Source organism: Sarcophilus harrisii, chromosome 6, assembly GCF_902635505.1.
Source record: "Sarcophilus harrisii chromosome 6, mSarHar1.11, whole genome shotgun sequence".
Taxonomy (NCBI): Eukaryota; Metazoa; Chordata; class Mammalia; order Dasyuromorphia; family Dasyuridae; genus Sarcophilus; species Sarcophilus harrisii.
The window spans coordinates 93,607,021-93,623,745 of record NC_045431.1 but is presented as its reverse complement, the minus strand read 5'-3'; the positions used below and the strand labels follow the sequence as shown (position 1 = coordinate 93,623,745).

General features: G+C 34.1%; 1 protein-coding gene across 1 annotated transcript in view; it reads right to left on the bottom strand.

Moving 5' to 3' along the window:
* Positions 1-246: 246 nt before the first annotated feature.
* Positions 247-16,725, bottom strand: part of CPE (carboxypeptidase E) — a 121,012-nt gene continuing 104,533 nt past the window's right edge. Inside the window, exons 6-9 of the mRNA XM_031943121.1 lie at positions 7,369-7,508; positions 3,700-3,799; positions 2,265-2,383; positions 247-1,091 (exon numbers count right to left, since the gene is read on the bottom strand). Of these exons, the coding sequence (XP_031798981.1) occupies positions 993-1,091; positions 2,265-2,383; positions 3,700-3,799; positions 7,369-7,508 (458 nt within the window). The 3' untranslated portion in view covers positions 247-992. The remainder of the gene's footprint in view (positions 1,092-2,264; positions 2,384-3,699; positions 3,800-7,368; positions 7,509-16,725) is intronic.

The following is a 16,725-nucleotide window of genomic DNA, read 5'->3' as shown; positions in this document are numbered from 1 at the left end:
ATCCTACAATTTATTCAGTATACCATATTTCCTCTGGAAATCCCAGTATAAGGACTAGCTTTGTGATTTCATTGCTAAAGAGAACTACTACCAATGCAAGTCTACAACATCTCTGAACCTATTAGTCTTAGCTGCTTAGAGCACTAAGAAGACTTACCCAGGTTCATAAAACCACAGACCGCATTTTAATTCCTTGGATCATAGAATGTCTAAAGGAAGAGGGGAAAAACACATATACAACTGTGATCTGTTTGTTTGTTTGTTTCTTTATTCACTCAAATTGTCATTTCAGGGTCATAAGCAACTAAGAAAAACTTCACAGTCTTGAAGTAACATTAACAGGCAAAAGATCAAAATTGCATTGTTCCCATATGTACATACAATTGATCAATTTCGGTTCCTTTCATAAAAATGCTCAGCAAATATGTATTTTCCCATCTTATGATAAATGCATTAACAAGATCAGGGTTTATATAGCTGGTCACATGGGAAACAAACAACATTTTATACTGGACTTTAATTCTTGTAATATATGGCTTACAACACCAAGCTGTCCCTATATATCTTTGCAATAGCATTCACTACATGAACTAATATGAAGCAGACCCCATTCATAGATACCACCAAATATTTCTATTATCTGGGCTTTACTAATTTTTAAAAGCCAGAATTATTCGGAAAGTTCAGGATTGTAAATAACATGTAGAGTATTGCATTTCTGCTCAGACTGCTGAGATCATGTTAATTTTTTCTGCATCTTCCATGCAGGAAAAGTGAACCAGATATAACAGAATGAAATCAATCAAGAGTTCTTATTTTTCTATCTAAGAATCTATATTTAAGTGATAATGGTTAATATTCAAATGATTGCTGGAAAAAATAAATCAAAGTTAAATATTTTAACTGCACAAAATCTAAAATAGACTCCACACTACATCATACTAAGTTAACATGTCATAGATTAAAAGCAGCAAATCAATAGAAGCCGTTCCTTAAAAATTTAAAGTTTCTGACATCATTTTCCACCATTCCATCAGTTCCTCTTTTTCTTCTTCTTTTCTTTCAGACAATGATTCCAATTCAAAATCAACCTAGAGGATGAAAGGAAGAAAATAGTGACTGAAAAAATATAGGTTTTTTTTTTTCTTAGCAAAACTAAGAAGCAATATCTATCTTATGGATTTGGCAAATAGGGCTCAATAAAGTCCCCTGAATAGACAGAATGCTAAGTGTTGTTGACTGACTAGAATTCCCTTTGTTGTTTATAGTTTTACTGCTACATATGTGCCCATACTCAATGGTTTTGTAGGATTATCAAAAGATAAAAGATGGTATTTAGGATTTTTATACTCAAAATTTCAAAACACTTTACTTTGGATCTTCTGACAAGGTCCAGTATGTTTCCTTTACTTTCCCTAAATCTCCTTCCAGCCCACAATTTAGAATTGCCACTATGCCCTTTCTGCCTATTAAAAAAAAATACAGCTTAAAATAATAAACTTAAAACTAGAAGGAGCCTTGTCACAGGATCAGAGAATGAGAATTAGAAGGGATCTCTGAAACTCTCATTTTACAGATAGTTATACGGGTAATAAATGGCAAATCTGGAATTTGCCTCCAGATTGGGTTAGAAACCCAAGTTCTTTCCATTGTGCCATGCTTCCTAATAATTTTAAAGAGGAGCCTGAAGTTCTTGAAGACTCTGTGTCCTGTCCATAGCCACATCAATAATAAGTAGTAGGGGCAAAATTTGAGTTCATGTCTTGTGACTGCTTTTCTATCCGCTATATTGCCCTGCCTCTCATTTTAAAATATAGTCAAGATTTTTACATTCACACATAAAACTCAAGCCACATGTTCCATAAACAACATAGGTTTTCATGTGTGGACTTCTATAATGCATACAAATGAATACAGCAAGCTCCCTTGTTGGAGTGGTTCATTTTATACATTGATTCAGCTGGCCTGCTGGTCAACTCATAGCCCTAGGTATATACTACTGCCAAGACAACCCCAACAAGACAAATGTGACTCTGGCCTTCATTACCTCTTCCCTTTTCCCAAGATATAAAAGGGCTCCTTTCTCTATACAGAACAAACACCTATACTTCATTATTTCCACTCCTAGCACTGGGCCTCTATATAATAAGTTTTCAATAAATGTCTAAAGACTGATTGACAAAACCTTTGCATTTCTTCCAAAACTAACATGATGACAGAGCTTCTCCTCTTGAAAGCATTTAAATGAGACAGCAATTACTCACCCCCACAGCAGGACTGTAGGGAACCGCCACTTTTTTAGTTATTGCTAGAAAACCCGGAGCTGAAGCTGTGAGTTTGTAGTTACCAGGTACAAGCAATCTCCAGTAATCACCATCCTTTGCTATATAGAAAAACAGACCAACAAATCACAAGGTGTTGATGTGAAGCTGTTAATTATACTGGCTAAGGAGTGCCAGCTTCCCTGCCACTTAACCCTTTTCATTATATATCTATTTTAAAGTTCATTTATATAGGCAATGATAAAACTCCAAGAAAGATTAGGTAAATATGATCTTTTTTTACAGATCCTAACATTCAGCTCAGAGACATTGTGGCAAAGTGAAGAACTTTGTAATCAAAGAGACAAGTTCAAATTCTGCCTCTGACCATGAGAAAGTCACTTAATTCTTAAACATCCTTGGAAAATTAAAAATTGTAGATGAATTGCCCATGTGCCTCAATGGAGGTAAGTCTCCTCTACAAGAATTCTTCTCCACTGATGAAAGCATAGGTCAAAACCAAAAAATTACATTAAACTAAGAATGGAAAGATGCTCATGTATTAACATACACATCACAAATATCATAAGAGATATCAAGTTCTTCCAGCAATGGGACCAGGATTTCTATGACTTAAAAACAATAATAAGGATCTTGTCAGAAGTCAGAGATTAATAATACTCTGATGGGTTTTGCGGGGAGGTGTATGACAAGATAAAGTTCTAAGTGAAGGGAACTGTGGGAGGCACAAAGGTGGAAAAGGGAAATTTGAGTAATAAACCAAAGCTAATAATCAGAATAATAAGCAGAAAACCAACAGTTAGTAATCAGAAAAATCCAGAAATTTTGTATTGCACTTAAATCTTCTCCATATGCCTCCTTGGGCTAAAGTTTATTAATGGAAAATTTGGGTTTTTCTTTTGATTTATTTGGAAACAAGAGTCAGTTCTTGAATCCTCAAGGATGACCTTGAGTCTTAGTTTTTTGTCTCCTGCCTGATTCCTTGCCTGCCTTTCCAGGAATTATTAGAATGTCCACTCCCAACTAGAAAAGGGAAGAAAATTGAAAATAAATCATTTTTCCCTCTGCTTCATGCACCAAGAAGAATCTATAAATATTGTGTTCGGAGTCAATCACCCCTCCTTAAGCCCGACCGGCTAGTGTCCACACTAATTCTAAGGAAAGGGCGCCATCTGCTGCCTTTCCTAAATTCTAGGTGCAGCAGCTGTCCCAGGTCTGATTCCATTGCATCCTGTTTCCCAGGTGTGAGTTTCCTAGCCTTAGGGAGGTACAGCCTTCCTAGAGTGCCTAATTAAGAGGTCTGAGCAATCCAGCTGCTTTTCAGAATGTTTTATAATTGCATTAACAAGCAATTATGCTCTGTGTGAAAGGTTGCTAAGAAAAAAAATAAACCCCTAGAAAGGTAGAGAACACCCACCAGTAGTGATATCATGGTCAATTCCTTCCACGGAGATTGTGGCATTGGCAATTGGTTTACCCTGAAGATCTCGAACGAATCCTTTAACCCCTCTGTGAATCTGTGAAAATCAAGAATCAAAAATGTATCATCAGAAATTATCTGAAAACATGTAGCATTTTATATGCTACATATAAATACATATACATGTTCTTTAGGGGAGCAACAAAAGACAATTAAATCATTCAGAATTTAAAAACAAATCAGACAATTAAAGCAAGAAATTAGGATTGTTATGAGGGTTTTTTTAATGTTCTATCCTCTACTTTCACGAGAAAGGGAAAACTACCAAGTCAAACAATGGGTTCATTAGTAAAGGTCTTTTAGGATCCCAAAGATCCATGGTCTTCTCCCAAACCTCCTCTCCCTTCCAGCCCCAACTCTTATCACTACCTTCCTCTCTCTCAGAAAATAATAATTCTCACTTTACTTAGAAAACTATGGACCATCCATCCATCATGAGTTCCTCCCTCTCCCCTCTTTGCCATCTTAAAACTGCCTTTACATATTTTTCTATATCTAGCATTTCCTACAGTACCTGTCATATACCGATTGCTTAATAAATGTTCCTTCACTTTCTGACCTCTCTCTAGTTTCACTAATCTGCTCCTCTGGCCCAGTCACAAAAAGTGAAGCTGCTCTTCTTGCCAAGATTATTTCATTAGTGCCGTGATCCCATCCCCTCCCAGAATTTATCTCATTGATCACGGCTTGCCTTCATCAATTTGTTTCCCTCTACACACTGGCTTCTTCCTCTCTCCCTCTAAATATTCTCAGATCTTTCCACTAAAGAAAAATCATTCCTTAACTTTGCCATCTCCCCATGCTATTATCCTATATCTCTCCTAACCTTTATAGGTTGCCAATAGCACTACAATGTGCTGTCATCCCATATCCCTCCCAACCTTAATAGGTTACCGATGCTACAACTATCATAGCATCATCATATATGTTGCCTAATCTTAATAACCCAAAGTTAATAACTAAAAAAAAAAAGTCACTGTCTCTGCTTCTTCCCTACTCATTCATTCTTCAATCGCTTGTAACTTCAACACCACTCTGAGATAACCACTATAATAAAATTAAATATTGTATCATTTTAGCCTTATAATCATACTGGAAAGTATCTACTTATTATTATACCCATTTTATAGATGAGGAAACTGAGACATTGAGACATTAAATATCTTGTCGTAGTGTCAGCTAATATCTGAAGTCAGATGTAAACGCTGGACTTCCTGACTCCAACCAAATCCAGCACTCTATCCATTGTGTCACTCGAGGACAGCGGTCCTCAAAGTGTTGTCCTAAGAATTATTGGGGTCTCTGAAACCCTTTCAGAGGGTCTACAAATTCAAATTTATTTTTTATTTCTAATATAGTAAATAGTTATAAATATAACCCATGTGAACAAAAACTCTGAACAAATCCTTGATAGTTTGTTAACAACATGAAGATACTGAGAACAAAAGTTTGAGAACCACTGCTCTAGGATAATACACAATAAGAGCTGAAAGTAGCTGAGGAGTCATCTAATCTAACTCCTATGACTTTAAAGAGGACAAATGGTGCTAGAGTTAGAAATACCTGGCTTTAAATAGCCTCAGGTACCTGTGATCTTAAGCAAGTCACTTAACTCTATTTGCCTCAGTTTTCTCAATTGTAACTGGAAAAATAATATCACCTATTTCCCAGAGTTGATCCCAAGATCAAATGAAATAATATCTGCAAAGCACTTTGCTGCAGAGGTTCAGTTAAGAACTACACAAATGCCAGTTATTTATCATTATTATTATTTTATTATTATCATATGAGTGATAAGATTCAGAGTCAAGAAAGAAACCTTCTGATTTTAAGTTGAGTATTTTTTTTGATAGTATCATGCTGAGTAATTATGATTACTGTGATTTTGAAGAAATTAGGGAGGGAAGTACATCAGAAATTTTTTTTATTTGTTTGGGGGTATCATGTGTTTCCTAGCTATTGATAGCTGAGCACCAAACTATAATCCAATGGGCAAACCAGCCCAAAACTATTCAAGGCAGGATCTGAAAGGAATGTGTATGTAGTTTCATATAAAATTATAAAGAGCTGTCAGTTGATTTAAGAATTATCCTCAAAAAAAAAAAAGCAATACTTTGCAAATGCATTAAAAATCTGCTAAATACTTTGAGGATACATATCCCCTTTCCTGAAGAACCAAGCGCTCTAAAAAAAATAGGCTTAGTGTCATTCATCCAACAACTTATTCAACAAATATTTATTAAATGTAAGAATTATGATTAGATATAGGGATACAGTGACAAAAGTTGTCAAGAAGTTTACAATCTAAAGGATGTTTAAGCAGTGTTTGCAGTAAGAAAAAATGAGGCCATGTGAACCTGTAAGTCTTTTCTGAGCGAAATGGATTTCTATTCAATTTTTTCAAATCCAAATGCTTCAGGTCCTCTTTTTTTTTAACTTATCCCTCAATCCCCTACATGGAAACTTATGGTTCTGTGAAGGTGCTGCCAGCTGCAGCAAATAATAACACTGCCAGCCACAGTGACAGGAAAGGATTTCACTTAGAATCCCCATGCTTATTTGTTTTATATATGGTAAAAGAATTGCCCTCACCAATTAAACCAAAGAATTCCAAGTGGATGCTGTAGAACAACATATATATGTGGGCATATATCTATAAGCACAGTATCTCCCCAGGTACAGGACATTTTGAAATACATTTAAAATCATCTGATAAATATTGTTATAGACATTCAAATATAGAGAAAATATCTGACCCAAAGGACAGCATCTCTGAAATGCTAAATGGATGCCTGCTAAATGGAGAGAACTAATGGTATTTGATATATTCAAATTAGTAAAGTAATGGTTAGTAAGGACTGGGCGTGGAAATGCTTTTATTCAATGCAATTCATTAAGTATATGTGTTAGATATGTACTAGGTTCTGAAGATGAAAAAGGTTCTGTCTTCGAGGAGATTACATTATTATACTGAACTATAACTTTTGCTGCAGGCTGCCATGCATGCCTTGGAACAGGAGGATGAGCAAGGCTTTAGGATAAGCAGGGTCAGAAGCTTTCGGATTCTTGGATTTATCCCACACTCCGGTACTAAGAGTAGTGGGCAGGATACTGCTTCCAGGTGCATCTGGGAGAGGGAAGCAATCAAGTAATAGAATTCTAAGAGCTACCTGCTGAGACCCAAAATTTTAAAGACTAAAGGAAGTCTCTTGTAGGGAACAGGCCCTATGCCTTTGTGGCAGCATATGGGGTAGACATGACTAAGGTTGATCATTTAAGAGAATTTTTTTCTGGAGTAATTTCTGATAAAGGAGATTTTACTTGAACAAATTTTACTAATCTCTTTCAACAACTCAAACAGTAAAGTCATTCTATATTTCAGAAGACACATAATAGGGAGGTATAAATTAAACTTATCATCCCCCAAAAAAGTGTTTTCCTATCTTGGTGCACAATTATGAAATAAACAAGGTAAACAGTAAAAAAAATGTTTTTTAAATAATACAAGGCCTAGGACAATAAAATACAGTGCTTTCTCAGGACTAGAGGATCAGCATCCATCACTTCTAAAGGTACCAGATCTCTTGATTCACTAGCTAATTTTACCTGCTCGAGGTAATTGATCAATGAGTTTTTGTTATCCTCCCAATAGCTCTTCAAAGTCTCCTCTGGGGGAAATTTGTCGCAGCTGAGTTCCACTGTGATCTCAAAACAGTTGCTGCTGAGGTAATTGAAGTCCTGCATGCCTGCCAAAACACCAGAGAGAAAAACTGCAATTTGAGGCCTAAAATGGTACAGAAAGGATTCTGCTATATTCAATGGCAAGGGAGGCGGAAGACTTGCAAGGAAGTCTAGGGAGGCTCCTAGAAGCAATTACAGAGAGGCTAAATTGCATAGGTCAATTCCTTCCTCAGGCTGAGTCTCTTTCATAAAAGAATGTTAGTCATTTTAAAATGAAGTATTTTTTGGTCCATAATCATCTAGGACCTGACTGTTTTATTGTTGTTCAGTCATTTCAGTTATGTTCAATTCTTTATAAACCATTTGGGATTTTCTTGGCAAAAGTACTGTTCATTTTACAAAACAGGAAACCAAGGCAAAGAATTTGCCCTAAGTCACATAGTCATTAAGTGTTTAAGACTAGATTTGAGCTCAGAAAGATGAATCTCCTTCCTGATTCTAAGCCCTGGGATTTATCCACTGAAAGGAAGAGACATTACGATATATTTTGAATATCCTGAAGAAATTTCTTAGAGACTCCTCACAATCTCCAAGATTCTTTTGACCCCAGAAGATCAGTTATTAGATAATATATACTGGAATATATAAAGTAGAATGGTAGCACTTCAATGTCAGAAGTACCTGAGTCATTGGACAGGCAACGTGCCATGGCCTGCTGCCATGAAATAAATGGCTAGGAATTGCCAATTTTTTGCTAAGAAGAATGTTATTGATATAAAATATTAAAGTGTTTTCCTAATTGTAATAGCTGTTTTTGTTGTTGCTTAATCATTTTTCATTCATATCTAACTCTTGATGTCTCTTTTGGGGGTTTTATTGGCAAAAAATGCTAGAATAGTTTGCCATTTGCTCATATTAAAGATGAGGAAATTGACACAGAGTCAAGGGACTTGTCCAAGATCATGTCACTAGTAAGGTTTTGAGACTGAATTTGAATAAAATTCAGGTCCTCCTGACTTCAGGGCCAAAACTATATTCAGTGTGCCACTAAGCTGCCCCCCCAAAAAATATACAAATTATGAAAACTATATAATAGTCCATTTAATAATATTTTACATTCCAAAATTATGCATACTCTTTAATCTAGCAATGTCTCTACTGGAATTGTATCTCAAAGAGATCATAAAAAAAGAAAAGAGACTCACATGTGCAAAAATCTTTATAGTAGCCCTTTTTGTGGTGACAAGGAACTAGAAACTGAGTGGATACCTATCAGGTGGGAAATGGCTAAATAAGTTATGGTATACAAATGTTATGGAATATTATTGTTCTGTAAGAAATGATCAGCAGCATGATTTCAAAGAAGCCCGGAGAGTTATATAAACTGATCCTAAGTGAAATGAGCAGAATCAGGAGAACATTGTACACAGTAACAACAATATTATGTGATGATCAGTTCTGGTGGACATGGCTGTTTTCAACAATGAGGTGGTTCAGGTCAGTTCCAATAGACATATGATAGAAAAAGCCATCTACATCCAAAAAGAGGAGTATGGGGATACTGAATATGAATCACCACATACTATTTTCACCTTTTTTTGTTATTGTTTGCATATTTGTGTTTGTTTTTATCTAATTTCTCTTGTGCAACATGATAAATGTAGAAATATGTTTAGAAGAATTGCACAAATTTACCCAATATTGGATTACTTGTATCTAGGGGAGGGAGAAAGGAAGAAAAATATGAACACAAAGATATGCAAGGGTGAATGTTGAAAGCTATCTTTGCATGCATTTTGAAAAATAAACAACTATTATTAAAACAGGAAAAATATTTTACATTTCATAATAGTCCATTTGATAGTATTTTATAATTTGTAAAGGATTTTTTTTAGAACAATTCTGTAAGATGGGTAGTATAAATAGTATTTCCCCCCCACTGGAGGGAAAAAAAGACAAATATGCATAGTTAAGCCAAGCAAATTCTCACATTGGTCACATCTAAAAATGTGTGTCTTCACAAATTTAATCCATCACCTTTCTATCAGGAGGTAAGGAGTACTAAGAGGTGGGAAAGAGAGAGAAAACATGTTTGTTAATATTTTAAAACATAAGCTCCAGTTCTGACCCCATATCCAGGCCTACTGCACCTGTATGACACATCTCTAATAATACAATTATTGTCTTCACTTTATAGATGACCAGGAGATGTGAAATGACTTTGCCCATAGTAACAAAACTAAGTGGCTGAACCTGAAGCTAAGTATCAGGATTCCAAGTTCAGGGCTTTTTCCACTATACCATGTGCTTCAAGAAGGATTAAGGGAAACATAGAAGAGAATCTGGAACTTCATTAAAACTTCATATTTCCACTGGAATGGATTTCCTAGCAGAAGTTGGGACCTTCTCAGCCACCCAGTTATCTCGTACCTCAATACAATAATAACAGATACCTATGTAGCTAAAAGATTTTGTTGTAAGCAGAATAATTTCAAATTGAGTCTAATTTACTGATTTGGGGGAGGGGATTATGAGGAACCTCAATTTTCTTCAACTTGGGAATTTTTCATTAAGATGAATGTCTTCACTCAGTTCTTAATAAAGCAGGAGCTTCTCCCTGGAAGAAAGGTCCATGTTCCTTTTAATATCAATAGTCTTCAAGGAATAGTGTGTGGCTTTAAGTCATACAACACTAATGTCTCCAATGATTTAAAGTTGGAGACCCGCCCTCACCCCCCCCCCCCCCACAGAGGACAATGGAGATACACAAATGATGGATGTGGGAAGGGGGCAAAACTTTACCAGCAGAAGTGATGTAAAGCAATGGTGTCAAACTCAAAAAGAAACTGGGCCCTCTGTAAAAGGCCCCTTAGAAAACAACATATTAATATTATTTGTTTCATTTAATTGTTATTTGTTTTGTTAAATATTTCCCAATTTCATTTTATTTCCGAGTTACATTTTAATCTGCTTGGGCCCCATTGAGGAGAATGGTATGTGCAACTGGATTGTGGCTATGTTTGATACTTCTGGTATAAAAGAGTCTTTACAGAAACATATGATCAAAAAAAAAATATATATATATATATAAGGGGAGATCAAGAAATAACTGGAAGACAACTTAGCTCCTATTTTGGCAACTTCACAATATCAAGCAATATCAAGCAAAATCATTAGCAAAAGCTAATGACAGCCTTTAGCCCATTTTAGTAGACTCCTATGTAATGGGAAGTGAACCACGGATAGGAATTGTTCAGGACTGGCAAACATGAGTAAATTGTTATTTTCATTACTGGAAGAAATAATCGTACGCTTTTTTGTATGTGATATTATCAATCTAATGTAGTGTTCTTCTTTGCAGATAAAAATTTCCCAGAACTTGATAATTTCATAAAAATTACAAAGTCCTTATTTGAAATTAAAACATATATGATTACAATCAAATATGAGACCACATAAGACCTGGTCTCTTTCCTAATAATATTCCTAAAGGACATCTACGGATTTATACCAAGGACCTGAAAAGTTTGCCATATTTCTTTTAGAAATAAAAATAGAGATCAGGTGAAGTTCAATTATTTCCAGATGGGTTAAAAAAAGTAGCTGAGTATGTGCAAACTCAACCCACAAATGATAGCAATAAAAAATGTAGATAAAAAGTATAAGAAAAATGGCAAAACTGAGTATCTACATTTCCCAACTTTAAAAGTTCATTACTACAAAGAGACAAGAAACAGAGTAATTCTTTAGGTAAGGATTGTTTTGGTGAAACAATATGAGGATTGGGAATTCAGACCCTCTGTCACCAACCAGACAATTTATAGACATTTATTAAGCACCTACTTTGTATTAGGCATTGGACTAAGGAAATGCCAGCAGCCCCATTCCATCTACTGACTTGAAAGAAATTTGTACAAGATCAAGGGGCTATAAGAGGAAAATTGCTGAAACCCAACAAAGCTAAGACAAGAAGGGCAGGAGAAATCTGGATATTTACTTTGAAGGTATTAATAGTGATACCAAAGCAGTAAGGATATAATTATCTTAACTGAGATTTATTGGCTGATGAGGGATACACTGAAATACTGAGAAGGAACATCATTTAGCCACCACAGATGTTGCCTCTCTCTAAATCACTGTTGTGATAATCCTACTTTGGCAAAAGTAAAAATGCTATAGAAATTTCCCTTCTGGTGTCCATTATAAAGGAAATAAGTATATATCTTTGACTATTTTGTAGCTGTATGGCACAGTGCCTGGCACATGGAAAACACTTAAAATGTTCTCATTGACTTTGCTTGACTTCTGATTACATCCTGACTTATTTCTGAATGTCAATGATACTAAGTTTTTTAGTTATTCTATTTGCTAGGTAACATTGGCTACGTTCTTCAAAGAAAAATGGTCCTTTTAACTTGGGCTCAGATATCATTTCTTTTTCATCTGAATCCCTGAACTTTTCTCTGATGTAAATTTTTCCCATTAAATCTCTTTTTAAAGTCTTGAGCTTATATTTATATTTTTTCCACTACATATTTATTTGAAGTATTATCCCTATTCTCTTTTTGCTTATTATAAATTTCAAGAGTGCTGGAACATAATCAGCTTTCCCTTCAAGTTCTTGCTGGCAGTCCTTGTTTGACCTCTTATTCTGGGACAAAGCTGATGTTCTCCCTCACTTCTGAGCCCATCTCTGCTTTGAACTGCACAAAAATTGAAACTGGAAATACGTCAAAGCAAAAAAGACAAAACCAAGAGAAAAAAAGTTTTTCTGTAACTGAGAGAACCTGAGCATGAGAACTAAGTAGCTATGATTTGAAGACAAAAAAAAAAAAAAAAAAATGAAGGAAGGAAGGAAAAATTAAGGAAGGATGATAATCTTTCTCAGACATAGCTAATATATCAATACCTTTTGCAGAACTATACATATTTGCTGTAATAGAGGGCTTCTACTCAGAGGTTAAAATAGATTAATGATGAAAATATACAAAAATATATTTTAAATACACCAAAAAAATTCTGAATGGAGCACAAATAAATAAAGCAATTTCTTGCTGCCATGTTAAAATAGTTATTTATGGGCATATAAAGGTTTGTTGTTTTGGGTTTTTTTTAAAGAAATTGTACATAAAATTTTGCAATGTATTAGATAAGCCAATCTTTTATAAATTGCATTTTGAAATACTTGTGTTTGTTGAAGATTAGATTCACAATAAAAAATAAATTTTATTTTTAAAAAAATGTTTCCACTCTATTCTGAGGAACCAATCCTGCTCTGTTCTGAGATTTGTATTTGGAATCATCTATAAATTCAAAAAGGTTGTAGGGGGAAAAAAATTTGGTGATATTATAAAACATTCTTTGAACAATGCAATTATCCTCATGTTTTCACTTACCCATTATCAGAGTGAATTGCTTATAGTATTGCAAAAGAATGAATTAGTAAGAAGGGAAAGGTGTTATCTGTTGATCTGCCATCCAGTAAATCTGGGTGATAAGGATGTAATACAGATATAATCTCTTAAATTAAGAATTCAATATTGAATTTTCCTATGATAACCAATAAATTAATTGTGGTGAGTATATTTTTATAATAACAACTGCATAAAATACTGATGAGATAAAAAAGAAGAGGAAAGTGTTTCCAATTCAACTAACAGTTATTACATGCCTATTATGCAAAAAATGTCAGAAAGAGGAGATCACTTCCAGTGGAAAGATCACAAAAGGCTTTCAAAAGAGGCAGAAGCCCCAGAGACAAGACCTGAAGGAAGAGAAAGATTCTGATAAGAAATGAAGAATGTATCCTAGGCATAGGGGATGACTTGAATGCAAAAAAGCAAGTTACAGCAATGAAGATTCAGAATCCCTAATAGCCCAGTTTGATTGAAATGTAAAATATATGAAAGTCTAATAAAACAAGACTAGAAAGGTAAATTAGAATAATGTTGTGAGGGGTCATAAATGCCAATTAAAGAGTTTGTGATTTCTGTTAGAGATAATAAGGAGCTACTATAGATTTTTAGGCTGGTAAATGTACTAGTTAATCAAATACACCCAAAAGGTGTAGATTTAGATGGATTAGAAAGAAAATATATTAGAAGGCAAGGAGAATTTTGGCTAAGAAATTAAAAGGTAGATGAATAGAATGGAATAAGCATATAATTTACAGCAGTAAATAAATATATTAATCCTGTATTTAACAAGTATAAAGACAAGATTTGGGGATAAGGATTCATTATTTGGTAAAAATTGTTAGGAAAACTGTAGAACAATATGACAGAAACTAAGCATAGACCACACCATTTGCTACAATAAGTTCAAAATGGATACATAATCTAGATATAAAGAGAGATTTTACGAGAAAATTAGAAGAACATGGAACATATTACTTATCAGACAAACACAGATGAACAATTTATGAATAAACAAGAGGTAGAGAGAAAAATTTGGTTTAAAATGAATAATTTTGATTACATTAATTTTTGAAATTTTTATACAAATAAAACTAATATACTCAAGATTAGGAGGAAAGAAAAAAATTAGGGGGAAAATTTTATAAATAGTTTATCATATAAAAGTCTAATATCAAAAACTATATATAAAGAACTTTGTTAAATATATAAAAATATAATTCATCCTTCAATTGATTATAGATATGAAAGATATGAATAGGCAGTTTTTCAATGAAGAAGTCAAAACAATTTATAGATAAATAAAAAAGTTCTAAATCATTATTCATAGTACCACAGATTAAAACCACCTTGAGATATCATTTTACACCTATCTGATTGGCTAAAATGATTGAAGATGAAAGTGACAAATGTTGGAGAGTGCATGCAAAAATTGGGACACTAACTCATTGTTGGTGAAATTGTGAAATGATCTGTTTTGGAGAGCACTCGGGAATTCCACCCAAAAAGTTATTAAGCTACCTATAGCCTTTGATTAAATAATACCACTAGTTGGTGTGGTGTATTTCCAAAGATAATTAGGAAAAAGGGAAAGAACCTACATGTTCTAGAATGTTTGTAATAGTCTTCTTTGTGGTGGCAAAAAAAAAAAAAACTAGAATTTGCAAAGATGCTCATCAATTGGAGACTAAATGAGTTGTGGTATATGATTGTGATGAAACACTACCTGTGTTACAAGAAATGATGAGCTCAGTGATTTTAGGAAAACATGAAAAGACCTGAATGAAATAATGAGCAGAACCAAGAGAACACTGCATGCAATAATAGCAATATTGTTTTAAGAACAAATTTGAGGGAATAAGTTATTTTTGTCTATTACAAATAATCATATTAACTATAAAGTACATATAAAGACATCATCTACTTCCAGAAAAAGAACTGATAAATAGAAATTTTTTACATATATACATGTGTGTATATACACACACATATACAAATGTGCTTATTTGTGCCTAACAGTAGCCATCTCTAGAGTGGGATGGGAGAAGGGGAGAAGAAAAAAAAAATTTACATCATAATTTTGTTCTTATTTGAAAAAAATGGCTGATTGTGCATAGTGGATTTCTACTTTCATGTACAATCATCTTTTTTCATTATTCTACGTTATGGAAATGCTTGTTTTAGTACATACAATAAAAACAAAATAAAATTTTTAAAAAGAGGGTAGGGAGATCTGTAAAGAGATAAAAAGGGTCTACAAGCGCGAATTTTGACAGCTGAGTGTATAAAAAAATGAGAGCCAGGAAAAAGTTAAAGATAATTGAAGTTTTGAGATTATGAGAAAAATTTAAGACAAATGGAGAAACTGGGGAAAAGTACAGGGTTTAAGGGTAAAGATATTGAAATCAGTTTTGGACATGCTGAGTCTGAGGTAGACTAAGACCTCTAGGTAGAATGTGGAATCAAAGTAATGAGGAGACACTAGAGCTGAGTATATAGATTTAGAATTCATTGGCTTGGGAAAGTATTAGCTTAATAGAAGTATGGGCTTCTATTAGATGGGAATATAGAAGAAGGGTCAAGGGTTGAATTTCTGGTGATAATTACATTTAGAAGACAGGAGAAGGAAGATGAACCAGCAAAGGAAACTGAAATGTGGTAGGCAGGTAAGTGGAAAGAGAAGCAGAAGAGAGCAGTGCCATGAAAAAGGAATGGATAACCAAAAGGTCAAGAATAAATAGAATCGAGAATAGTTCACTAGATTCAGCATTTTCCCAAGTCATCAAATGGCAATAAAAAACATTCTAAGGTAAAGAACAAGTAACTACAAGTCAGAAGACTTGCATTTTTAAACTATATAATAGTTTATATGACCATGAAAAAATTATTTAATCTCCATCGACCTCCATCAACTCAAAATATTGTTGTGAAGATGTAGACTAGAGCTTTAATTTATTTGGGAACTCCAGTATAAGGAAATTACCTCTACCAATACAAGTCTCTTTCTGTCTCTCTCTGTCTCTGTTTCTTTTTGTCTCTATCTTTTTGTGTGTCTCTGGCTTTCTCCCTCCCTTCTTTCTTCTTCTCTCTTCTTCTTTTCTCTTCTCTTCTCTTTTCTTCTCCTCTCCTCTTCTCTCTTCTCCTCTTTTCTCCTATTCTCTCTCTCTCTGAGTGTCTGTCTCTTTCTGTCTTTGTCTCTCTCTGTGTCTCTGTGTCTCTCTCTCACTCTTTTTTTCTCTCTGTCTCTCTATCTCTCTGTGTCTCGCTCTGTCTCTCTCTCTTTTTCTCTCTTTCACCTGAGTGATTTTCCCAGAGTCATTCAGTCAGTATGTTTCTGAAGTAGGATTTGAATCCAGGTCTTCGTGATTTTAAAGCCAGCTTCCTCTCCTACTATTCTATGCTGCCTCTCAATGTCTATGAATATGTTTGAGCATATATATTTTAGTGATGTATGTGAAGGAAATTTGCAAACCATGAAGCACCATAATAACATTAAGTATTACTATCAAAGTCTGAGCAATTATTTTTAAATGCAAAGAAACAGTTTTCAATATTGTAAAATTAAAAGTACAACTTACCTTCCACTTTAAAGAAATGTGTAAAAAAAAAGAAAGAAAGAAAGAAAGAAATGTCCCTAAAACTCAAATAGGTAGGAATATAATTAAACAAGAAACTCAATGCTTTGGAAATGTTAGGAAGTAGATATACCAATGCCCAATTAGCACATGAACGAATCTTATTTAATGTATATACTTACATGTTAATTTCTATAAACAAATAGATAATATATCATCAACAATATTCTGTCTCCTAAATGTTTTATTATCAAAGTACAAAAATTAGTATAATTTAGGAATTTCTGTAGCAT